Consider the following 26096-nt stretch of genomic DNA (forward strand, 5'->3'; position numbering starts at 1 on the left):
ATGACCTTGGAGAAAGTCATCCATCCCTATGACAGGCACTAGGAGTCAAACCTACACAATCGGCACCTCTTATTCTCTGTCAGCGAGGATGTCTTCCAGTTGTTCTTATTTAAGTAAAAATGTCCCCTTGAAAAAAAAAGTACAGCCTTAAAACACAATTGACCTTTTAACATATTTGTATTATTATTATTTTTTTAATGTTATGTCCTCTGGGTTGTTGCGATAGCCATTAGAAAAATAATTTACAAGATGACCAGTATATATATAATTTAAATATTAAATCATGTTTTTATAAAATGTGATTATGTATCATAGTTTTAGAAATGAGTAGACGTTATATATAACTCTTAAATAGGGTTGATTCAGTGGGGTTTCGAATTTTTATATGTATCACTTGATTTATTTGTTTAGCAATGGGTGGTACTATTCTTTGAAATGAATAAATGTGTGAAATGCGTTTAAGACATTTATGTTTTCTATTTATTGCACCTGAGAGTCGGCACAGAGCCTATTGTCTACAGGAGCCTGTGACCAGTCAGTTATCACTGCTTGGTCAGCAAGGGTCCCAGCTGTCAGGATGACGTAGGGCACTAGACAAACCACCATATACACTCTGACAAGCATGCTGGTACATGAAGTCCTTAGACAACGACAAGGAGAAATTATCGCAAAACAAAATGTGAACATCCTAGTATTCCCAGAAGCATTCAACACGTCTTGGCTCGTGTAAAGCCGCTGTCGAGCATCACCGTTTTACATGTTATAATTAGAAAGCTAATTGAACAGCTGATTCATAAAATGAACTACAAATCCCAAAGTTGTTTCCGTGAAAAACAAGTCCCCCCCCCATGATATGCTGCGTTCATGTAACCTTCTCCTTGCTGGGTTTTGTCCAGCAGCTGTAAAGTTGTGTTGACTATTTGGCGTGTGTTTCTCTATCCGTGAAAATACCGTCAAGGGAGATCAGGCATGTTTATTAATGTATTGTTTTCATACATTCAGAAAATGAAAGCATATACCTACTTTGATTAACAGACGTTTACTAAGGGCGTTAAGTCTTTATCTGTAATAAAATCACGTATTTAAAGTATCGATTAAATTCTTTCTGCAATACTTAATTGAATATTCTACCACATTACTCAATATCATCGACGCATGTGACAAATTTAACACCGTAACGGCTCGTCTCCTACTTTATTTCAGCTTTGAACTCATAACGCCACAATTTCTGACTGTTCATGAACGCAACGTTTGCCTGCCAGCAGCAGCAGCAGCAGCAGCAACCATACGCGTCAAACAGACTTCATTCACTGAAGTGGTCGCTTCGTAGAGAACAACAGGCTACCTCCCTCAGTCCTGTGTGAGTATTACAACCTCCTGTACCTCCAGTCGATCCTAGAAGTTATGTCAAATAATATTTTGTTGTCTTCATTAGTCGTTAGCAAGACTTATTGTCGCTTAATTTGTGGATTTTCTCGAGCCGAAACGCTTTGATTTTCTTTCGAAAGTCATGTCTGAGACGTTTGTGGACAGCGTGGTCTTTTGTTCTCTTGGTTTAATTTTTCGTTTTGACAAAGGACAGCTGGTTTTAATTTAGCATTATCCGCTACAACACCGGTATGTTTCTCCGTGCAGTTTGTATTTTCTGGTTTGTTTTATTTTGACTTGTAATTAAGCGACATTGACTGAGCTGGACACAAGTAGAATACCAGAACTGAACATGAATCAATGTTGGTAAAGAAATATGTTCACTTTCAGAGTTGCTAGCTAGTGTTAGCCTATTTACACTTGTCAATGGTTTAATTCATGTTTCCTTTTTTTCCTAGGATGCTGCACAGCTATGGGACAAAGGAAACCTTTTGAATGAAGGTTGCTATCTAGCAAAGAGCCATAAAATCCACTTAGGATCCTAAAAGGATGCATCACTGTATAGACAGCACCACTTCGTCTTAAGTTACCTTTTTTTTAAAGACACCTATTCAACTTTTTTTTAAATAACTAACTCCACAGACATTTATCCTTGAAAGGTGATGGTTTTCTGTATTCAGTCAAGATCTCAGTGGCTTGTAATCATAAGCTGACTTTTGTGTTGAGCTATGATAGACAGCCAAGCTGCTGCTTATATGTGGAATAAAACATGCACATAGCTAAAGAGGTTCGGTCCACCTTTGTCCTAGTTTCAGGGCAGAGTCTTTTCTACACTCGGTCCTCATGTGACGCTAGTTTCTGACAGACATCTCAGCACGGTCAGGAGTCGACAGGAGCTGCACCCCCAGCTTCACCATGACCTCTTCAGACAACTACGAAACGGGGAGCGACCTGTCTGAGTCTCTGGAGATCTGTGAACTCCAGGACCAGTACACGGATCCAGAAAACTGCTTCAAGTCCAAAAGCTTACCCATCCTCAACGGACCCTGTCAGCCGGATCAAAAGACTGCAGAACTTAGGCTGGTCACCACTGCCCACACTAGTGCGGACATGCAGGAGAGCAGTGAGCTCCAGCCAAAAAGTCCAGACTTTAGCCAGGCAGAGTCTCCCTCCTCCAGGACGGACTTCTCTCCGTCTGCCTCGAGTCTAGTGGGGCTCAGCAGCTCTTTGCCTGTGGAGGGCCACAGAGCGGCTGGCTCTGGTGGCAAAAAACTGGGTTTCTCTTTCACCCGCCTTATCCGCATCCCAGCCAGAAGGTATGTGCGGGTTATCCTTAGTGACTCCCGCTGCTTTCTGTTCTGCATGTGCTACCTGACGTTCATCCAGTCACTGATGGTCTCGGGCTATCTGAGCAGCGTCATCACCACCATTGAGAAGCGTTACAGCCTGCGCAGTTCTGAGTCTGGCCTTCTGGTCAGCTGTTTTGACATCGGCAGCTTGCTGGTGGTGGTCTTCATTTCGTACTTTGGTGGGAGAGGTCAGAGACCGCGGTGGCTGGCCGTCGGTGGCGTGGTCATCGCTATAGGGGCAGCGCTGTTTTCCCTACCACACTTCATCTCGCCCCCATACCAGATCCAGGAGATGAACTCCTCAGCGGGCCATGAAGGTCTCTGTCAAAGCGGTAACAGCAGCGGGCGAGATCTGGATGTAGCATCTTGCCCTCGAGATCAGGAGGGCAACGAGCACAACCTGTATGTGACTCTGTTCATCTGCGCCCAGATACTCGTGGGCATGGGGTCTACACCAATCTACACCCTGGGGCCCACATACCTGGACGACAATGTGAAGAAAGAAAATGCATCCCTCTACCTGGGTAAGGCAATCTGTTTGTACACAAAGGCTAGATTAAGGCCCCCCCCCCCCCCGTTATGACAGACATTTACAAAAATTGAAGGAATTAAGTTCCATCCTGAAAACAGCAGGCGGACTTCAAAGAGTCCAGATGCGCTGAATTAATTTGAATAAACAGAGAAGTGTGGCTGCTTGTTTGACATGAGCAGCGTTGCACTCGTGTTTGACTGATACAGAGCTCTTGAGTTATTCTCTTACTGGTGTACAACGATGAATCCTTGCAGATGTGAATTAAATTAGAAATAGAGAATATTTTTTTTTGCACTTTGTCAGAATTAGATGCATGCTTTGATCTGGTTTGATCGTGCTGACGTTTTTTTCTAAAAGGGTATCTGTACGAGTGTATACCCACTAAGTTCAACAATGCACTCATCCCATCCTGCCCTCTGTCCTTTTGATTTAATCTTCATGGCATGCAACCTCTGCACCACACCGAGGTAAATACAGATACTGCAAAGTCAACCTTGGGCTTGAAGCACACGTGAGGAGTGTGGGGCCAGAAGCAGAACTGGGTTGCTGATGATTAATGGTCCTAGAGAGAGAGAGAGAGAGAGAGAGAGAGAGAGAGGTGTGTGTGTGTGTGTCCACCATAATACTGCTTTGTCCTTACATTTGCTTGCGTGCATGCGTGTGCACAGGAGGCTGGCAGTGGTACTGACACTTACTCTTATGTTAAGCCAGAAAGGCAGGCGTCTTTATTCTGTCATAAATCATTTCAACTTTTGGGCACAGGTATCCTGTGATCTATGTGGTACGCTGGGGCTCTTCTGGCTTCAGTATGATTGTCTGTACATGCATACCACATGCTCTTCATAGCTTGTAGAGGGCTTCATGATAGCAGAAGTAATCTTGCTATCAGCATGTGGATTGAGGTTGGCTTCCTTCAGTATGGTGTCCCACTGATCATCAGACACTTTCACCAACATGAAGATTATTTGCATCATAAAAAGTCTATTGAATATTTACATCATTGAATTAGAAAAGCGCTTTAATCCAGGATGATTCACCTTGCCCTCTCTCCTTTGTCCATACACAATGATTTATAGAGTAATGCACTATTTTGGACAAAAAACCCCAAAAAACATGGAGATGTTGTAACCTGCCCTTGACCACAACACCACACAACCTATAGAGCATATCAGCTGCTCAGTCCTTTTGCTTCGAGCTCTGCTGCTCCTGAGACCCAGTATTGATCGGATCCCTGCGTCACAGGGAGCCAATGCAGCATAGCTATTGAACCTGCACAAACAAGGCAATAACAGCCTTTAAAAAAAAAAAACAGTCTTTGTGCTCTCTCACCCTGGGAGAGAAGTCACAAGCGTCAGTGCGCTGAAGGCTCATTGAGTCGTCACAGTCGAGACATCCACTCGTCCAGATATCCATCAGAAGCGGCGTTTGCCAGGCTGACCTTGATGGCTGCTTTCAGAGGATTTTCAGCTTTGTTCCAGCAAAGCACAGTTTGGGGGAAAAAAAACAACAAAAACGAGACATGTTCTGACATGTCGGAGGCAGCAGATAAGTAGGAGAGAAAAGTCCTTGATTTACATTTCAGATAACCATGGTAACTGCACTTGAGCTTTAATATCTACACATTTGGGGGACATGTTATCTGTGACATCCTCTGACGTTTTCTTGGTTCATTTGTAAAGAAACACATTTTAAGTGAAAAAGTCCGGGTGGTGCTGGCCTTTTATTTCAGTTTAAACGGATTCCTCAGGCATCAGGATTAGTTATTTACGGATGTGTTAGGATGAACACTTAAATGTTTCCTTCTCCTCCTTCTCTTCAAGGACGCACATTGAGGCTCCTACCGCACCCATTCACCCAGAAATCGTCAAAGCCAATTCCATCTTTTTCAAACATAATTTGCTGAATATAGGCTACCTATTTCTCGAGGAGGCTTTCTCATACCTCGAGGTGCCCCCGAGAACCCGTTAATGTAAACCCCATTTCAATTTAAATTGGCTCAGAAGGGAGGAGCTGCTATGTTGGACAGTGCAGTTTACACTGGGGTACTCCTGGTGCCCTTGGAGGGAGGGAGAGAGAGAGAGGGAGGGAGAGAGAGATACAAAGAGAGAGAGAGGTTTTGTCAGGATATTATCTTTGTGCACGCACACACATCGGGCCGTTCCCTCTGACCCGTCGCCCCATTCCCCAACACTGGCCTCACGTCTCTATGGTAATGTAACGGCATCTAAACTTTTACTCCACTTGGACGGAGGAAATTGTGAAATGAGGGTATACCCAATGTAGCCTTGAGGTTCTGTTTGAAGGTTTTTGTGGATTTTATATGACTTCTCCAGGAAGTTGGCTCCAGATCCCCAAGTATCCAATGTGTGCACATTTTCTCTCTCTCTCATTTTTCAGTCCTCCCTCTCTTTCTACTCTGACAGATTAACAGCATACCATTCGTGTCCTGTCTGTAGTGATCGTTTGTCTGTGTCCTCCTCTATAAGGAGGTGGCTCATTGTTGTCTAACAATGAAGTAAAGTTTGACCTTATTTGAACATATTCTAAGCTTATTATACTTTTTTCTTTCATTGTCTCCGCTGGTTTCTTATGTCTCCAACATTTATTAACCTTTATTTAACCAGGAATAATCCCAGTGAGAATCAGAATCTGTTTTGCAAAGCGGTCCTGGCCCAGAAAGCTGCACTGTAGGTCCACGTCAAGTACACATTTGGGACACCATCAAAGAAAACTAAAACAGTTTGGAAAATCACATCATTAAAGTAATCATTTGCGGTGAGAGAACATGTGCATGCAGTAGTTAAATAGTCCTTGATCCGAGCTTTAAAATCTTCCATACTTGGGAGATAATCCAATTTTAAGATGACTCAGCATTTTATACCAGGACGAATGAAACATCTAATCTGTAAGCAGCTCGGTGTGTTTTGGCAGCACAATGACGCACAGATCAAAATGATCAGTAGTTTGTTTAATTTTTGGCTGATAGCCTCTGTGATTTACTGGCTGATGATGTTGAGAAGCTGTTATTGAAGGGGGAGGTCAGCTTGATTAGAGCTCTCATAGCCTGTCAACATTAACCTCCAAAGGTTATAAACGATTTCTGGGAAAGAAAAAAAAAATCTCTACTACGAAAATGACCTACCTTTTTTTTTTTTTTTTTTTTTTTTTTGAATTAGTTGTTCATCTAAGAAGACATTGCAGCCTCTTTAGCATATGAATGTATGAAGATGCGCCTGGATGACATGGACTTTTTCCGACTTGCCCTAACATCATGTTGAGCAGTTAAAATGTGAGAGATTACTGATTCGACAGCTGATATAGGAGATTCAGAACTGGAAGGGAAAAAAGGACCAATACTAAAAACATATCTGTAATTAGGGCTGGGTATTGGCAAGTACCTCACAATACAATACAATATATAGATGGATTATGATTCATTCTGACCACTACTGTTTTCTCTTGAAAATTGCTATATTATTGTTAAAGATATCAGACATTTGGCTCCAGCTGCTGCTATCAGCAGACTGAGGCCAGAGCTGTCCAGAGCTTTGACCAGGACATCAGGACGGGTCAAACATGGTGTCAGAACATTGCTATGATATTGTGAAAACAAAAAACGAGTTATTTTGCGAGTTAGTTATTGGCCAACATCGACTGCTGGTATCAGCAGAACAACACACGAGTCGGGTCTATCATGTAGTGGTTCATCATGCTTCATTAATCGGTTCATCGATTCATCCTGGCCTACAGTCTCGTACCTCTGCTTGAACCAGCTTTAAGTTCAAATGATTAGAAAACGATAACCCTGCTCTGGTCCGTGTTATTAGTGCTCGTGTATTATTAATGTTTGGTCAAGAAACTCAAGAATCCAAAGTTCCAGTTAGACACAGCGGCTCTGTAGAGGACTGTTTATTTACCCGAGAGGAGGAACAGAGGTGGTGCTCAGTTCAGAAAGAGAGGAGCTTTAACACCCGCTGGGACAGATTGAACACTGGTTTTGTCTCCACACACGCATACACACACACACACGCACACACTCATATGCTTGTGTAAGCACAAGGGTGTGCTCTCTGCTCTCTCCCTTTGACACATTTAGAAAGAACAGTTGCTCTCAGTCTCTCGCCTAAATCGTGTTGGAAAAACAGCAAAGTGAAGAGATAGTTCCGTCCTCTCACTCTGTTTTTTTAATTTTTATTGGGACTCGAGCAGCAGAGGTGCGTTCCTTTTCTCTGCACGCTCAGTCCATGTTATTATAATGCGCGTCCTCCTGTACCGCTCGGCAACCAAAGCAAATGGAGACTGTGCACACACGGACACAAACGCACAAGTCCCAGGAGAAGCTGCTCTCTTTCTCTCTGCACGTCCAAGCTGCTAGATCAGATTCCCCCCACCCCCCCACCCCCCAATCAGAGGCTGGCAAACATATAGAAAGAAGACCTGTGCTGTTTCATCACTGTCCCCTTGGCTTGTTCTCAAGGAGGTTTTAGATATCGTAGCCCAGTTTCCCAGTCGCTCCCGTTGGCCACACAGACCCTCAGGGTTCCTCCACCTTTCTAGCAGCAGACTGCTCTTACTACTACTACGGCTTCCTTGTGAACAGACGAGTACTCTGAGGAGGTGCTCGTGCCGCTCATGACTCTAAACGCACTACTCTAACAAAGCAGCATGTTGTCTTCTTTCACTGTTCAGAAAGAGAACGCTTGAAGGAATACGGTATATAAAACCATCAGGAAACATTTGCTTCCTAAGGCAGGGCCCTGAACCACAACAGCATGTGGCTTAGTCATTGTTTTGACCTCATTGGCCATAGTCTGTGGCCATATTTCAGAGTTGGTGCTGAATTGTTGGACAGTGTGGGAAGGTTCCTGGGGAAATGCCACAAGGTTTTTTTTTTTGTTTTTTTTGATGCAGGAATGCTGAGAAATCTTTTGTTTCCAGCTATGTTGGGAAGGAATGGATATTTTCTTTGTTCATGCCGGCTCTTTGGTCCTCCTTCATCCCTGGCTCTTGTTTGTTTAGGACACTATTGAATAATGGCCTGAGATGGCTTTGAAGTTCTTTAACTGTCCTCACATACAAATGCTGTGTTTTTTGTTTGTTTTACTTCTCATATAAGTGTTGTATATTTAAACATTTAGAATTGGCTAGGAGGATAATGTTTATGATATTCTGTCTAGTGGAATATTTGGCTACAAACCATGAATCCGAAATGAACATCTTAAAGGCAGGGTAGGTCATTTCCTCCAGATACTCTTTTTAAGTTTTTTGCCTGAAAATGTCTTTAGATCCTGACAGTAATTAATAACTCACATGCTCTGAAAAAGAAACAAAACCAAAAAAATCAGTCATCTTTAGTTGTTCGAAACTTCGACCAATGTCGGCACTCGACCACGTTTTATTAAACCAATCAAGCATCCTCTCTACCCCATGCATGTAAGTGAGGGGGCGTGGCTTTTGAGGGAGCACAGAGGGGAGGAGGTTGGGTGAAGACAAAGCACGGAGGGAATGCTCCTTTCAAAATCATGCTAGTTTTTTTGGAAAAACCGCCAACCCTGCCTTTAAGGGTTTGCATGCATGACCACCTGAGCAGTGTGTGGGTCAATTTGGAAAAATCACAGCGTCTCACTCATTAATGAATCGGTCACATCTTATTCATAATATCTGGGTGTCACATCTTCATCTGCAAAAAATACAGCATTTTCTCTGTCTAGATGGACAGCTTGAATACTTCTCATATCTATGCTGTAAAATCATATAGTCTCCAATTTGCTACAAATGTCCTTTTGCCTTCATCTGAACGGACTGAAAGCACTTGAAAACCTGCAGCATTTTCCCCAATTAAGCTAATTAGCATTGTGGAGAAACATGCCCTTCCTTTCTGCCTGTTGTGTCCAGTCAGGAAATGAGTGGTCAATAATCACCAGATGTTTATCTGTTGCCAGGGGTGCAGCATGTCCTGTGATGGCTATCAGCACTGGATGGACTTTTAAGGAATGGATTTCCTCGAAACGTAGAGAAGAGTTTCAGTGGAATGAAACGTTTTCTGACCTGGTTCAGCATGTAACGCGCGTCACGCTCAATAACCCTGCTGTTCCTTCTCGTGTAGCTTATCTGCTCAGCACAGTGCGACCTTCTCGCTCATTCTGCCTGGAGCTAGGAGCGTTTGCTTCAGAGGGGAATAAAATATCGCCCCTCGGAGTAACGGACAGGCTATTGTTCTCCTCGACCCGTGTGCTGTAGACGGAGAACGAGGCAGGAAAGGCTGCTGCTTGGAGAAAAGCTGTTGTGTATTTAAAGATAAGAATATGTGCATCACAAAAAAAGCTGCTGTATTGAGGACACTTTTCTTTTAGAAATACGACAATTATGTCAACAAATTCTGTTCTCCATGGACATCCAGACAACTGGAACAGCAGAGAAACAGTTGATAAGAAATCTCCTGACATTTTGTATCTGGTTTATTTCCGTCTGTATCCACTGACATGTCCTTTTCTTTCCTTACATTGCCCCCCCCCCCCCCCCCCCCCCCCCCCCCCCCCCCCCCCCCCCATCTGACCTTCAGCTGTTATTGCACGGTCCTGGCTGCACACACTCTATATAGCAGACCCATCTGTGTTAAGCCTCCAGGAGGAACAGGAGCAGCCACTCTTGAGGGAGACGGATGGCACCGAACATATTCTGACCTCTCAGCGGCAGACACATTTACGCACACCAGGCCGGCAGATTGGGACGGATTCTTGCTGTACACATTTCATCTGTCCGTCTCATAGACTGTCCGTCTTAGCAGCTTTGCCGGGCTCTGTTATTCCAGTAAATGTAGCATTAAGCTGGTCGTACATTATATAACGCAGGGTAACAGGCTAACGGTGCTACAGCTCATTGGGGAGGCAGTATTTTGACCGGATGTTGCTTCTGTTATTTTTGTGAAGAAAAGGCTGTTTGAGAAATGATTGGAAGTCCACAGTAGTATTTTATAAATCTTTGTTCAAACATCCGTTTATTCTGCACATTAGAGGCCCTAATCGTTGCCAGCCCCTTTTAGTATGTGTGTGAAGGGGAGAGAGCAGCTGTTGTATCTGGGGCTGTCTGTGAGCATGTATGTGTGTGCATGTGGGGTCGTGAGCACCTGCAGTCGGGGGCTCTGGGAGTTGTTGGCAGCAGGCAGAAGGCGGGGTTTCATGTTGCAGAAAACTGTACAGTTAGTTTTGCTGCGCGCATGCAGCAGTATTAAAACGGGTGCGAGGAGACTGCAGAGAAGACATCATGCACATCTGTCACAGCGTGTAAGAGGCGCCGTCGCCGCCGCTGCAGCACACTGACTTCAATCTTTTCTTAACTCCTAAAACGGTGTGAGTGAAAGCTGTGCCCTCCACATGCGTCGCTGTAGGCATTAAGTATTGTTGCTAATGATATGAACTTTTTAACATATTTTCGGATCAAGATTAAACATTTCTATTTGTTGAATTTTGTTTTTGAGGAGTGTGTGGTGCAGGATTTGAAAGAGGAGGATGGTCTGTCAAAGCAGCCAAATTTATGGTGCTGGCTGACCTTGGTGGGGGGGAGGGGGGTGCAGCAGCCTTAGCATGTTACACCAGATTGCTGTGCCATGTCTGTCAGTGCAGGCTGAAAAGCTGCAGGTGCAAGCTTGTGGGAAAATAACCCAGAAGCCCCATGCTTCTGTCTCTAAGGCAGACACACACACACATGCACACAGTCCCGGAGCATTATGTGGTTCTACACCCCGGCCCAGATGCTCCATTCACGACCACTTCACAGCTGAAAGATTGTATCGCAGCCTCTTACATGCAGGAACATTAAACAGAGACAAACACAGCGACTTTGTGTGTTAGGGACTATATTTGGGAGCACTTCACTTGGTGTGTGTGTGTGTGTGTGTGCCTGCTTGTGTTTTGGCAAGAAGGATTGAAGTTTAGTTTCTATCAGAACTCCTTAACTATAAAAAGATACAGTACAGGGACACTTAGATAAGCTATAATGACTCAAAAAGGCCTGATAACTGGATATATTTATGTTAAATTAAAAATGTACTCTATATTCCTCGTCTTCATAGACAAAATAACTTGTTTTGTTTGACAGTTCGACAGTCTGCTCCCTTTCTGTCCTCTTCTGCCTGCTGAATCTCACCACGGATCCAAACACACAGGCCGGGATGTTTGAGGGGAAAACAGCAGAGACCACCTGTCCTTGCTCCCTCTCAATCATGTTTTTGCATACTTTAAAAGTTACGTCATTACCTGCACCTTTCCCCCCCCCCTCAGTGTCTCAAGAAGTTTCACACAACCAGAAGTTAAACAGTTAAACAGAAGTAAACAAAAAGCCCATTTCAATGATAAGTTTGAAGCATTTACTCTGGGATGTAAGACTAATTATACAGTATATTAGCTCCTTTTATGTCGTTGGAATAGGAGTACGAGTCACAAAGAAAGTTGGATTAGGAAGAAAATCCACACAAATGTGATGAATAAGTCATTTAAGTAGAGAGCTAAAGGATTTACTGACTGTGACAGTGTGTGAAAGACATAACAGGAATATTAAAAAGAGGAAGCGCAGAGGAATTAGGACATTTCTCTTCGGCGCTGCCTTTGAATGACATCCCATCCCTGAGCCAGTCAAAGAGAAGTGTGTCGGTGTCATTGGCTTGTCACGAGGGGAGATTGCAGAGAGGACTCGGCGAAATAGAGTTCAAACTGTCCTGATGAATAACATTTTCTAACACTGGAATAGGTTCCCACAAAGTGGGATTGCTTTTGTGCACACAAATACCTCCTGGGTGTTTTTGGCGAAAACCAAATATAATAGAGCGCTGACGTCCAATGTGAATCATCCCTCATATCAACAGCCTTCAGTTTGAGTTGATTAAATCAGAAGTGAAACTGCGCACAGGGCTGTTAGCCACAGGCTTTTATCAGATTTGCCTTGTGATAGACTTTTACTGAGAACAATAAACGAGCCTTGACTGAGCTGACAAGCAGTTCATTCACACAGAGGCATTCAGACTTTAATGGAACAGTCTGAAAAGGAGTTGTGCAAAACTTATCAAACTAAATACTTAATTTAAAGGTGCACTGTGTAGTTTTTTGTCGGGGAAATTTGAACGTTGGAGAAGTGTACAGATTGTGTTGTATTTGTTCATATCTCTAAACACAGACTGTCCTCAGAGGAAAATGTGTTCTCTGGAACACTGTCTGAAGATAAAATGCGAGGTGAGAAGTTGGGGGGGGGGCGGGGGGCGTAACTCTCCTGGTAGCTTTTAAACCTGAAACAGTTTTACAGGGAGCCATTTCTTCTTGTTGTTGTATTTAGTTCAGAATTGTTTCAGCTTCTCCAACTTGAACATTTCCCCACCAAAACTCGGCAGTGCTCCTTTTAAAAATGTAACCGCAAACATCCGGATGCAGTGAGATCGGATGTGAAATGAATAAAGTTCGGCATCAAACAGAATATGGAATGAGTAATAACAGAGATTAACAGAGAAAAGGTTTTTCAACATGCGGTAAATGACAGTAAACTTTCAATGAAGAACCCACACACAGGCCTACTTGACATCCTCCGCTTTTCTCTTAGCTCAGACTTTATGATTTCTTTTTTTTTTTCCTTCTATACCAGAGTATTTTCTCCATCTGACAGTGATGGATTTAGAGGCCGATTTTTAAAATTCAGCATTTGAAGAGCGAGCAGCTGAATAGTGACCTGATACGCTCCGCTGGCTGGGTTCTCCTTCCTTCTTTTCCCAGCTGATTTTTTTTTGGGGGGGACTTTGCTATTAAGATTTCTTTGAAGTCAGCCGTACTCCCCAGCCCTTTTACCCTTCAGGTTAGGTCAGCAACAGCAGATATGCATTCTTTTGCTGTCCGTGCAGGCCCAGAAGCCTGAGGCCAGCATCAGAATCAGCAGAAAAAAAATGCTTGTTTGGTGTTAGATTTGTGAGTCCTCTGACAAACACAAAAGTTTTACTCGGGGAAAAAATGGTGTCCCTTGGGAACACTGTGTGTGTGTGTTAAAGTAAGTAATGAAGGTCAGTGATACGACATGTGGACCTGCTGGTCAGAAACGATAAAGAAGACCCTTCTTGCATCTGTCCTGTATTCATTTTGCAGGAAACGCATCTTCCTAACTGGCACAAGCATCGTTTCACGTTGTTCTGTAACATCCCTCCTGGAGCTGTGGAGTCACTACAAACAGAAAAAATCCTTCGTCCTCTCTTTTTTTCCATTTGATTGTTTCAACGTGAGCTCAGGACACCCATGCGCGGAAAGTTAAACAGCTTTCATAAAAATGTAATATTCTGTTCCCTCTCTGCAGTGAGGAGAATTGTGGTGACAAAAACCGTCATTACAAAACGTGTTTCGGGCTTTTCTGCCTTTTATTTGAGAGAGAAAGTGGATAGTGTCGGGGATCGACATGTGTGTGGGGTGTGGGGGGGGAAGGGCCTCGAGCCGGAGTCGAACCCGAGCCGCCTGCGTGAGGACTGTAGCCTCCGTACATGGAGACGTGTGCGCTGCCACTCCGATACAGGCACCCCATGATGCATGATGATCAGCTTTATGCAGCATCTTTACAATATTTATGAATGGGCTCTTCACCGACCCTGTTCGTATCTCAACCCGGCATCATCAGTCATGCAGCACATGGCATCATGTGATGAGACAGGGGTCACTGGGTCACAGTGTGCTGTACTGTAGCGAGGGGGGGGGGGGGAGATGGGGAAAGTCGGAGCTTGCTGATCAAATTCTTGGCGCCCCTTGTGACCAGTCATGTCCGTGCTTAAGGGGCTTATAACAAGAATGCACCAAGTGAACGTCTGTGGTACCAAAGGCTGATGGGTGGCCCGCTGATTGATTTCCAAGTAAGAAGTGCTTTGATGTAGCCGTTTGTTCGGTTCTCAGAAGTCCAGACTTTGTACCAGCCTGTACCGTCTTCACACAAGGATCAAAGTTGTGCTCTTAATCCATTAAGATGTTCACCACATCCTGCATCTCTGTGTGCCTTGTACTCCACTGCATGATCTGAACTTGACTCTTATCGTAGCCTTTTACCACCCACTGTTCTGCCTGCGGGATGCCGGAACTGCATGTGCTCTCAAAGACAGCTACTGTACTACTACATCTTTTATGAATATGAACATAGCAGCCAGAGTACATGCACGGATACACCTACTATAGAAGCGTTTTTCTTTATTTGCAATATTTTCCATATTTCAGAATAGTAGATATTAAAACAGTAAAAAATCAATTAATTTTTGTTTTGGAAAGAAATGTTAGATATGATTTCTATAGGAAACACATGTCAAACATTTAAGCATGAGCCTTTGGATGTCTTTGAGATAATATGTATTTCAATCAGGTGTAGTTAAACTCCATATCCAGGTCTTTGTTAGTGCTAAATATATAAGGTCTAATGTACAGTACTAATATCAAAATATCCAATTATTTCATGGATGTATCATTTCTCTTACTGAGAAGCAGTCTGTTAGAATACAGTGTCTGTAACGAAGTTAAACTTGTTAGCTCTTATACATTTAATTAAACCTTCAGCTGATTCTAAAGTGTGATGGAGCTGATTTAAAGTGAAGCATGTGATTGAGGCGCCCTAACCCAGTCAGCATCCTCAAAGACACTTTACTGTCAACAAATGCAAAACCAACATGACGCCGTGTGGTCCAGGTCGGACCAGTGCTCTGAACTTTACAGCAGCAGTCTGCTGCAGAAGAACTGCAAAGCTTTGAATGTTTAACCAATCAGAATCAAACGATTCCGATCATGAAACGCAACTGAATGTTTTCTTTTTCCAACTATTTTCGAGCAGTGAAGAGTCACAGAAGAGCTGCATTTGAAAAAGAGACTCTCTTTATCAGTCTGTCGTGTTCACGCACAGTTTACTGCCAATTGTATGCAAACACACGCAGTGGCATATTTATAGGCCTGCTGCCGAGGCTTCTCTCTGTTTGGGTGGCCAAACAAACGGGGAGCGCTTCACCAACTGCTGTGCGCCTGCAAAGTAAAATCTGCACGTTATTATCGAAGAGACAATATCTGCCAGCTCGACACATGGCAGAACAGTCCCGTCCTGACCTGTTTGTAGCCGCCTGGAGCCCGACAGCTACACATGTTAACTAGCAGGGCTGCTAAAGTAGAGCCCTTTTGCCAACAGCTTCATTATTCTCAATCCAATAGACACGATTATGTGTCACTTACATGAACACAGTTTGAAGTCAGTGTAGCATTTGGAGTATTTATGTAGGTTTCAATGTCACTCATTTCCTTCACCCTGCTACCAACCTGTTTGTTGACTCTTTCATCCTCTCTTGTTTTCATCCCACTTCCGTCCAAACTACTTACTCTTACTTAAAAAGTAAGAAGACGAAGCCATGGCACCAGTGAAGACGTTTCTCCATCACTTGTCTGAAGGTTATTTCAGGACCACTTTAAATAAATGTACAGAAATCTCCTCTTCTAAGAGCTGACTGGAATGTTCGCTTGAGTTTTGTAACACTTTGCAGTGGGAGAAGAGACGCTGAACAGTCACTTACCTGAGACTGCACAAAGGGGAATCGTTGGTACTTGAAAGTCTTTGCAGTGACGGAACAGATGTGACAGGTTTGTTGATTGGCAAAATGTGTGCAGGTAAACCCGTCTCTGAACGGGGATGTGTTGTGCACGGCTGCTCGTGTGTAAAACTTCTCATTCAGTTCATTAAATCCTTTCCGACAGACGACGGCCACAGGACATATAGTCGTGTTCGACCATCCTGCGTTGTACCTTCATTAAATCAAATGGAAATAAAACCAAGCCCCCCCCCCACCCCTGCAGAATAACCCCACAAACCTGCAAACACATCCGGCTCGTCTGTTCTCTGCCCATTTCTGAAAGAAACATTAGATAATAGAATTCATTAATCCTCCTTTCTGAGTAATAGAATACATCGAAGTAACTCCAGTTTCATGATTAAAAGGCATTACATGATTCTGCTGCTGTACCACAGTTTACAGATGTGATGTGATCAATAGGGATTTCACAACCAGCGGACCTCGAGAAGGGCTCTTAACTTGTAGTGCTGTTGTTGCTTGTGTCACTGGGATTGGCTCGTCCTGTGACTTGTGATTGTTTCAGTTTGTAATAAATAATTGATAGTACGTGTATGGATTCGTTCATCTTGATGAATTTGTGGATCTATCTTTGAATTGTCAACCATGTGAGAGTAATTCTTTTAGGTTTGTGAAGCTGTAATACATGCATGTGTAAGAGATCCCATTACAGTAGCAGCAGAGTTATATAGCGTTTGGAGCCAACTGTCTGTTTGTTGTCTGAGAGATTTAGCTTAACATAGATGTTTGACATTTGAGTCAAGGAGATGAGTTCTTCATGCCTGATACAGAGTCAAGTATGTGTGGGCTGTCTTTCTATCACAATGTAAGGAACACTGTGAAGAAGAATACTTTGGCCAGTGACTGCAGAGTCCTGGTCCAGCTCAACTTGCCCTTTTGCACTCTGCATTATTATTACTATTATTATTATTACAGTATTACTTCACATATCAATGTGATGCACCCGTAGCGTGGAGAGCGAGAACATGATGCAACATGAAGAAGAGGCTCCACACAAGTGTTCCACTTCCCAATAGATTCAGGGAAGAGATTCTGAAGTGTGTGTGTGTGTGTGTGTGTGTGTGTGGGGCCCTCGGGGTAAAACCGTAAGGTTAGGACTTGTAAGAAGACACTGCTTTGTCAGCAAGTCCACATGACAATGCCGTCATTCCCACGTTTCATTGTCTCTTTCTTTCTCTTCTCGTCTCTGCACCGGGGAAGGTCACATGATTGAATTGATCCCTCGTGCCACAGGGATGAGTGCTGTCCCTCTCTGTTTGTTCTCTTTCTAACAGCAGCAACCACACGGACCATCGAATAGCTGTCACCTGCAGCCCAAACACCTTAAGACAGTGAGCTCGACTGTGTTGTGCAGTGTGAGAAAAGTGTGCGCTGACACGTCACGTAAAGTGAATGTGATTGGTGGAAAAAAGCAGAGAAGCTCATTTTGATCATTTTCTGACATAAAACAAGTGTGATGTGTCCTGCTGCGTAAATCAACATGACTCTTGAGTTAGGCTGAAAAGAGAACCTGGAGGTGTTTTTTTTTTCATTTTTTTTTTTCAATTAGACAGACAGAGTAACGCACTGCATGCAAATCCGAGGTCGTTGTGTCGCTGCCAGCCTTCCTATTCCAGCCTTGTTTGGAGGCTGATCGAGCTCCGTAGGCAAATAGCCAGGTGGAGAGCAACATAATTTATTGAAAGTCAGTCTGGAGCCAGAGAGCGGGAGCCAGGCTCATAGCTCAGCAGCCTTTATTGCAAGAGAGTGACAGTGAAAGAGAAACAAATCCCCAAATGAATCAAAGCTCCAGCATCCGGTCTGCACGTAAACAGAACCAGCCTCATACACATTTTAATTTAATTTACTTTGGGGTTGCGAATATGATTAACGCATTGTCTGATTGTGACGATTCCTCTGTTGTGAGAGTTACAATGTCGACCTTTTTCGCCTGGCGATGTTCTGACAAGGCGACGAAAGTGCTGTCCTGTGTTTTGTTCACGTAACAAAATCAAATCATTAAACTGTGGGTAATGAGCTTGGCCACAGGGGAGCCGCTTCATTAGGGCCAATGTGCTTTCTCATCAGGTCCGTTTCGCCTCACCTTCTTCTCCTCCGTCCTCTGTAGCTCTCTGGGTGCATCTCAGGGGTGAGGGGTGAGGAGAACCGAAGGGGGGGGGGGGGGGATCAGGCATCACGGACACCGTGTTATTGTTATGCCGGAAAGTCCATTCACAGCTAAGACAACTATGGAAGCAGCTCGGTGCTTCGTACCACAGAGATGCATCTTTTCCTTCAACTGAAAAACATTTGGCTATTATTCAACAATGTAAGCATTTTTCCAAACTCAGTTGTTGCTTCTATTGGTCTTTTTCTTTTTTATATAAGGTCCAAGAGTCAATCAAACTTTATTCAAAGCACTTAAGACACTTATAATTAAGATTATACTCAATATCCAAATAAAGAAACAGTCCAATAGATTCTTAAACGGAGATCTAGAAAAATGAAAATGAAAAAGGAATATGACATTATAATAATCAAACTAAGTCGAGACAACAGTAAACGCAGTATATGAGGTTAGAAGATATTAGATTAGATTTAATGAAATCTGAAGGCCTGTAGAAGAAGAAAAGGACCATTGATAATTATTTGAAAAAAATAAACATCTTCAGAACGAGTACAAACCTCTGCAGTACAGACACTCCTCAGATGTAATAGTGGGAGTTTTTACCGTCTGCTGATCATGCTTCTGTCTCAGACCTTATCTGCTCTGTGCTCTCATTCTTCTCTTCCCGTTTCATCCTCACTCGTGTCTACTGAAGGAGTCTGTGCAGCGCCTCCTGAGCACGGAGCCTCTCACAGAGTGTGGAGGAGGCGAGGCTGAGACAACAGAGCTGCACTGGTCCCTGAAGGTTAGCTGTGAGAGGGATGTTGCTGAGCAAGCTTTAACACTGTTTCAAAGCAGGATCAGTCACCACAGACTGCAGCCGGCCTCCTCCTATCTCCTCTCTCTCTCTCTCTCTCTCTCTCTCTCTTTCTCTCTCTGTCACTCATTTGTTTTATGTTCAATAACTCCACTTCCTCTCTCCCCATTCTCTGATTTTTTTCCCCCCTCCCTGATCTGTTTTTTTTTTTTCTTGTCGTCACCGCCTCTTTCTCCCTCTTTTCTATATGCCACCAAATTTCCTGTTGAGTCCCGGATTATGTCCCAGTAAATCTCTCTCTTCCTTGACATCACTACATTCATCCATCACATCTTACCGTAGCTGAGCCGCTAAACTAGGGTCAACGATGTACCGTTGACTCTCTCACCTTATCCATCCCTCATTGTTACCTTTGATGCTCTTGGACTTCCCCCGCCTCGCCGTCACGTGCAGGACTGTAAGTGTTCATGTGCGTTTACGAGACGCAGTGCAGACTGACCTTGATTGACATTAAAGCCACCGAGCTGAAATTGATCCTTCTGATGCTTCTTGATTGGTTCTTTTTTTAATACACTTTTTCTTTTTTCTTTTTTTTTTACATTCCCGGCTTGTGCAATCAACTTTTTCCTCAAACCTCATTTATACATTACTGAAGATATTAGATTCTGTTTGTGACAGGGTAACTTACACGCTCCGACTTCATCTTAATTTAAATCTTCTCAAGTGTGTCTAATGCATATAACAAAGTCAGCTCTAAATCACCGTAACATATTGAAAGTCAGGCTGGATGTTTGTCGTTGGTTGATTTGCTGACTTTGTATAACATAAGAAGCGAAAGCCAATAACTGCGACTGAGAGCTCCTGATCCATTACCCCGACACGTGTCGATATAGCCATATGAAACCACCACTGTTTCGCCCTTCACGTGCTGCCGCTGCTAGAGGTCTATTGCGTAGTTGAACAAAGTGAGCCTGTGGTGCACCTCCTGCGCTCGGCTGACGTGCATCACCACAGCACGCGCATGTGATGGAGCGCCGCTGCTGTGCCAGCATATTCCTCAGTCCGACAGCTCTTCCCCTGCCGCCCTTCAGCACAGCCACGAAAGCCTCCAATCCCCCTCATCTCCCAATACCACGGCCTGGTGCCAAGCGGGCAGTGTAGGGCATTGAATCAGGCTCAGTTTATGACCCCCACTATGTCCTCCAACCAGGCAGAACGCTGTTAATGTGATGGATGGAGTGGCAAGGCTGGCGCTTACACAATCACCCAAGGGGGATAAAATATGGCCGTTATTGCCTGGGTGCCTGGACGGAGGGGAGGACGGAGAGTGGAGGACAATCAAAGGACCAAACTTGATACCCAACCTTTAGATTAGATTAGAAACTTTATTAATATCCTGCGGGGAAACTCATTTGCCACATGGTCAGTTGGTACACATAACCAAACAGTACAGTAAAATTCTACACTACAAGAAAAAAAACCCCAACCAAACACCATTTAAGCCATGTTTGCCTTCAGAGAGCGTAAAGGAAGGCTCTGCAGTGTTCAAAGTGAGGGACTGAGAGTGAGTCATGAATAGAGTTTTCTTCATGTCTCAAAATGTCAGTCTTTAATTCAGTTATAATTTGAGCTGGGAATCCTGTTGAAGTAAAAGCTGACTCACACTTGTCAGGTCCACTATTTTTTAGTGAATTTTGAAGCACTTAAAGCTGCAGAATAATCTCAGGGTTAGTCGACATTTCATTTGTAAGCTCAGTTTGAGTCAAAGCTCAGTCAGGCAGGAAATGTGAATCTTTAAACTCAGTCCTAAAGATCTGATGTTACGGCCATCCTTTCTGTTACTGTTGTGTTCTGTATTTATAGTTTTTAAAAAAAATACTTTTCTGTACTTTTAGTGCTACATTGCTGCAGTGTAGCACACGGTTTGGAGAACAGACCCCACTTTAAGTTCATCATGTTCAAATGTTCACGTTGCAGTGTAGCACAAAAGCGTGATTCACTGCGAGATGTTTTTCATTTTGAGATGGACATAAGATACGACCTCCCGCTGTCCTTGCCTTCTGTATTGTTGTTTATGGTATCTCGGGGGGGATTTATCCAGTTACATTGTGCTAACGGTTAGCCTGCTGTGCTGACGTGACTCTGTGGCAGGTCGGTTATGAGATGACGCAGTGAAAGAGATGAAAAAAGATGAAATGTGATCCGCAGGGGAAAGAGAGAGGCTGGAGAAGTGAAAGAAGGATGGACACCTGGTTTTAGGTGCTTAGAAAAGTGAGTCACGTCTGCTGCTCGCGTTGATTTATAGCTTCAGGCTCACACACAACATACACATGCTTATACATGTTTTATTTACATATCCAATGTCAAGTTCAAATGTACATGTGCAGAATCTTGCCTTTCTCTGCAGTATTTGGAGTGTGTGTGTGTGTGTGTGCGTTAGGCTGATAACACGATTTATGAAGGGCCTTTTTTCTCTTAAAGCAATATGTTTCACCCCCCACCCTTCTAACCACAGTAGGCTTTTTTTTCATTAGATGCCTGATGTAATAAAGAACAGAAGTGAACATGCATGTTTGTGCTGTGTTGGAAGCATGTAGAGTGGAAGGGATGTACAGAAAGTAAGAGGACAGGAGAAGATGAGCCCCTCGGGGTGTACAAATGCAAATGTTGGCTGAGTTGTTGAAAGTTGTTTTTTTTTTTGTTTTTTTTTTAAGCTTCCATTCTGACAGAACATACTTTGCCATCTGCAAAGAATCGTGTGTGTGCAGGATGCATTTGTGTAGCCTTGCAGAGAGTAGGTGTTCCTCTGGTCTCAGGTTAGACATTTCAGTCTAACATGGGGAACCAGTGCACGCACAGCTGATTCATACAGATGAACACACACTGCTTCTTATGGGTCTGAAGTCAGTCTAGAACAGTGACTGCAAAAAGATACCACTAGGTTTCAGTATCTCCAAAACGTTTAGATTGAAAAATATGGGGAAAATGAAATCTTCATTCGTCCAAGGCAACTTTCATTTAACAATTTCTGCGTCTCCCAAGTTTGTTTTGACTTGGTGTCCTTCAGTGTAATAAGAGTGATTGAATCAACGGAGAATGAACAAGAGCATTTCGCTGGGTGTCTTATTTCTGGCTGTTCAGTTTGTCATTTATGGAATCAATTAAATGCATGTGCACAAACACAGACACACACACACAACCTTAATAAAGAGCTAATCCCTCCCCTCAGTCAAACGCACGCATGCACGCACACGCACACGCACACACACACGCTCGCAGCTTGAGGCAATGTTCCAGGTGTAATTATAGAAAGTTTTAGCCTCTGATTACAGCTGTAAAATGGCTTTGACGTGCATCTCTGCTGGATGTCTGCAGGAGGTTTTTCCACTTGTCCAACTAAGGTTATCTCACTTTAATGAGTTTTTCCCTTCCTGTGGGGAAGTGACGGAGTGTGATTCGCTCACCTTTGTGGCTGTCTGAGATTCCCCAGGGGTTAATGTTTTGCAGCCCTCACTGACTCTGAGGTCTAAAGAGAGGTGCAGTGTGTACCCTCAGGTCACCGTGAGACCTTTAAGGTCGAGTGTCACAGATGCTTCAAAAGCTGTGAGAAATGACCTCTGGGCTGCCGGAGAGTCCCCGCTGGTTCCAGCGCAGGTGTTGTGAATGAGGTGGGCGACGCGTCAGTGGTAATGAACAGCTCCTTCAGGTCTCGTTTAAACAGTCACAGGTTGTTACCTGTGGGTTATTAACAGCTGCAATGAAGAAGGGAGGGGAAAGTTAACACTGTGAAACATAGGGCAGCCTTCCTGTTTTTAAAATGAGCTCATAAAGCTGATTCGCTCCAAAAACCTTGCAATTTATTTCAAGTATTTGCAGTTAGAGCAGTTTTTTTTAGACTGTGCTGTTAGGGATGTTTCTGAATGGCTCTGTCTGTCTCTTCCAGCCATCATGTATGTGATGGGAGCTCTGGGACCTGCAGCTGGCTACCTGCTGGGAGGCGTCCTCATCGGCTTCTACGTCGACCCCAAAACTGTCGTCAACATTGACCAGAGTGACCCTCGCTTTGTTGGGAACTGGTAAATATGCATCTGTCTGTATGACTGTCTGAGTCTTTTTTTATTTATTTTTTTATTTTTCAATATAAATGTTTCCTTCCTGTAACGATCAATCTATTCCGTCTTGTCTTGTTTTGTCTTCTCATCAGGTGGAGCGGCTTTCTCTTGTGTTCCATAGCCATGCTCCTGGTCATCTTTCCCATGTTCGCCTTTCCCAAAAAGCTGCCTCCTCGCCACAAAAAGAGGAAAAAGAAAAAGATCGGCTCGCCCGGGGACGTGTCCAGTGACGATGAAATGATGAAGGAAAAGTCCAGTAGCAAAGGCCAGAATGTCTCCTCCTCCATGGGCTTTGGAAAGGACATTAAAGGTGTGAAAACAATATCTACCTAAGGACATATTAGCTACATGAAAGAAATGTGAACAATTGATGGCTCGTAATCCAATCAATTAGCAGGGTTAGTCACTGTCGAAAAGTGGGCGCTCCATTGAGATCTCTTTTAAAGATGTTATTGATTTGTTGTGGAGGACGCTGTCCACACAGATGACTGATGAAGCAGACATTGGCTGTTTGAGTGAAAGTCAGGTTGCATTTACTTTTTTAAATGAAACGCAATTCATCACATTACTGCTGCTCCATGACTCACATTTTAGCAACTTTTACTTGTACAAGGACACTATTTTTCATGCACGCTTGATGTCGAGCTGCTTTCTGTTGTGCACCTGTGTCCATTTTTAATGTCCTCTCTGAGCCAGGGTTTATCAGGAAACTCCGGGTATTCCCCGGGAGAGCCCCCTGATTTCTGCTCCAGTATATCCTAGTTTCCTCTTTTTTTTTTTTTTTGACTGAGAGAAAAATATCAGACGGCTCTCTCTTCTGCTCGCTCTCTCTTAAATGAGCTCTCGAGGGAACTCAGTCACGTTTGCACACACAGGAGGAGACAGACTCCGCAGCAGAGCAAATCTACAACAGACAGCGTAGCTCTCACTCGCTTTATTTTATGCAAACCAACCAACGTGAATACTAACATGGATTTGAATAAACGCATACTCATCGATGCATGCTTATGTGCGTTCCCCTGACACGATTTTGTCTCCGACAGCAGAAAAAACCCCCCCAAAAAAAACACACCCTTAATCATGAATGCAGTACAGCTTCTTGAGATCAATGATAGCGCTCCTGCTGTTTAGCGTGTCCCTGCAGGATGTTTCAGGCTGTTGTGCACACTCTCGCACATTCAGTGTTTGTGTCTGGGATGTATTTTTGTTGCCGTGTGTCCTTCTGTTGAGGAGTGAGCATTTTTCTGTAGCACATATTCAGCACTTCCTGAAAGCAGCACTGAAGTGGCGTTTTGTTTTGCCTTTGAGATCTTCAGTCATGGACTCAAACTTAAGCACTTTATATGAGAAATGTTCCCGGCCAACTGCTGTTGACTGCAATTCATGACTTTATTTTAGATTTTGCATTTCTTCGGCTTTAAGGTATAATAGATGATTAACTGCAGCCATGTACAACTCACAGGATTTAAAATATACAGATGAATTAAAACTGCAGCTGTGAGTTTTCACGTACAGGCCATTAAAAAATGGCGGCAAAGTTGTGGACGAATAAAAACACTCCTTTGGGAAACATCAGGGTCCTTCGCCCTGTCAGTGTTTCGGGCCCTAGTTAAGCTTTTTGTATGGTGTCTTCTAAAGCACAAACCAGTGGTCAGAGTGATCAGTACACACGGTTAAGATGGTACAATACTCACTTCAAAAGATTAATCCAGAACCAATGTTTAAACACATTTCTCACAAACTTCAGGAAAAAGAGCAAAGGGCAGTAATTATTGACCCGCTTTCATACGTCAGTGTTAGAACTACAGATTTATTCCAGTTCTTGTGATATTATTATGTTGGGTTTAGAAAGTCTAAGCTCGCAATGATCCTCTGCACACAAGTATTACACGTCTTCATGGATTTAAACACAGCTTGAAGCAGCTTTCTCTATTCTGCAGATATTATGCTGTTACCTATACCTTTCTCTGCTGAAAGATCAATGTTTCACTAAAGCAGATGGATGAAAGCATTTGACCCATTCATCAGCTAATCCCTCACAGCAAAAAAAAAAAAAAAGAAGAAGAAAGAAGCAAATAATGCAAGTCAGTGGGCTGGTTGATTTAGGGAGCAGCTGCTGTAGATGCCAACAGGACCGCTCCATCTGTGTCCCCCCCCCCAGACAAGATTACGGCCCACTCCCCAGGAATGAAGTAATTAGCTTCACCATTTTATTCATACCTTTGATCTGAGGTAAGACCGGCAGATGCTAACAGTGTCCCCACCCACAACAGGATTAGTTGAATTAGTACAGAGATGGCGATCCCCACACCGAGGCACTGGGACATCCAATGAGACCGGCCAGCATCAAAATAAACTCCTCTTCAAAAGTCAGCATGATCCGTGATCAGTTTCTGCCTTTTCTTTCCTCTTTCCTTTCTTTTCTTTTCTCTCTTTTGCTGCAGACAACGTTTAAAGTCTCACTCAGTGCTGGGTGTTGTCAAGATGCCAGGACTTAATTCAGTATGGATTCACTTCAATATTGATCGAAGTGCGTCTCTATTGATTCAATAATGCACATAGATGATAGAGACGGTTCACTGGTTCTCTTTAAAACATCATGAAAGCCAACGTAAGTACATCTGCTGGTCAGACAATCAGCAGCTTGAATCGTTGGTCCCTGTGGACGGTGGAGAACCCCATTCTGTCAAACATGCACCTGGAGTTCTACAACCTCAGTGATTGGAGAAATGCAGGCTCATGTGTTAAAACAACCCTGAGAGCGACGTTCTGCAGCTCAACCTTGAGTTTCTTGAAAGAGCGTTTTAATATAAACTTTTCCAGTATAAGGTCAATTAACAAATACATGTCTCCACTCCTGATGTTTCCTGTTTATGCACGTAGCTGGATGATGGGATAGGACTTAATGTTGAGATGTACATAGTTGGCTGTCTCTAAACTTAGAAGATGAATGCCAACTGATGCTGTTTTTCTTTATATGTAATTCAATCTCAATCATCATTTTAAATAGTCCTGTGTTCGTACTTAGGCAGTTGGGATTATTAGCTTGGCAGACCGATGTAGCGGTCTCTTTCAAACTTTCAGACTTCACATCGGTGGACATTTGATTCAGTACCAAGAGTGTATGATGAGGGTCAGAAAGCTTGTTGGTTTAGATTCTGTTGTAGAACATGGAAACATGCTTTTTGGCACAGTAAAGCCTACATG

General features: G+C 43.5%; 1 protein-coding gene across 1 annotated transcript in view; it reads left to right on the forward strand.

Moving 5' to 3' along the window:
* The first annotated feature begins 1251 nt into the window (after positions 1–1251).
* Positions 1252–26096, forward strand: part of slco5a1 (solute carrier organic anion transporter family member 5A1) — a 37333-nt gene continuing 12488 nt past the window's right edge. Inside the window, exons 1-4 of the mRNA XM_079361417.1 lie at positions 1252–1360; positions 1827–3241; positions 22721–22853; positions 22982–23199. Of these exons, the coding sequence (XP_079217543.1) occupies positions 2284–3241; positions 22721–22853; positions 22982–23199 (1309 nt within the window). The 5' untranslated portion in view covers positions 1252–1360; positions 1827–2283. The remainder of the gene's footprint in view (positions 1361–1826; positions 3242–22720; positions 22854–22981; positions 23200–26096) is intronic.

This window comes from Symphodus melops (genome assembly GCF_947650265.1).
Source record: "Symphodus melops genome assembly, chromosome: 14".
In the NCBI taxonomy this organism is placed as follows: Eukaryota; Metazoa; Chordata; class Actinopteri; order Labriformes; family Labridae; genus Symphodus; species Symphodus melops.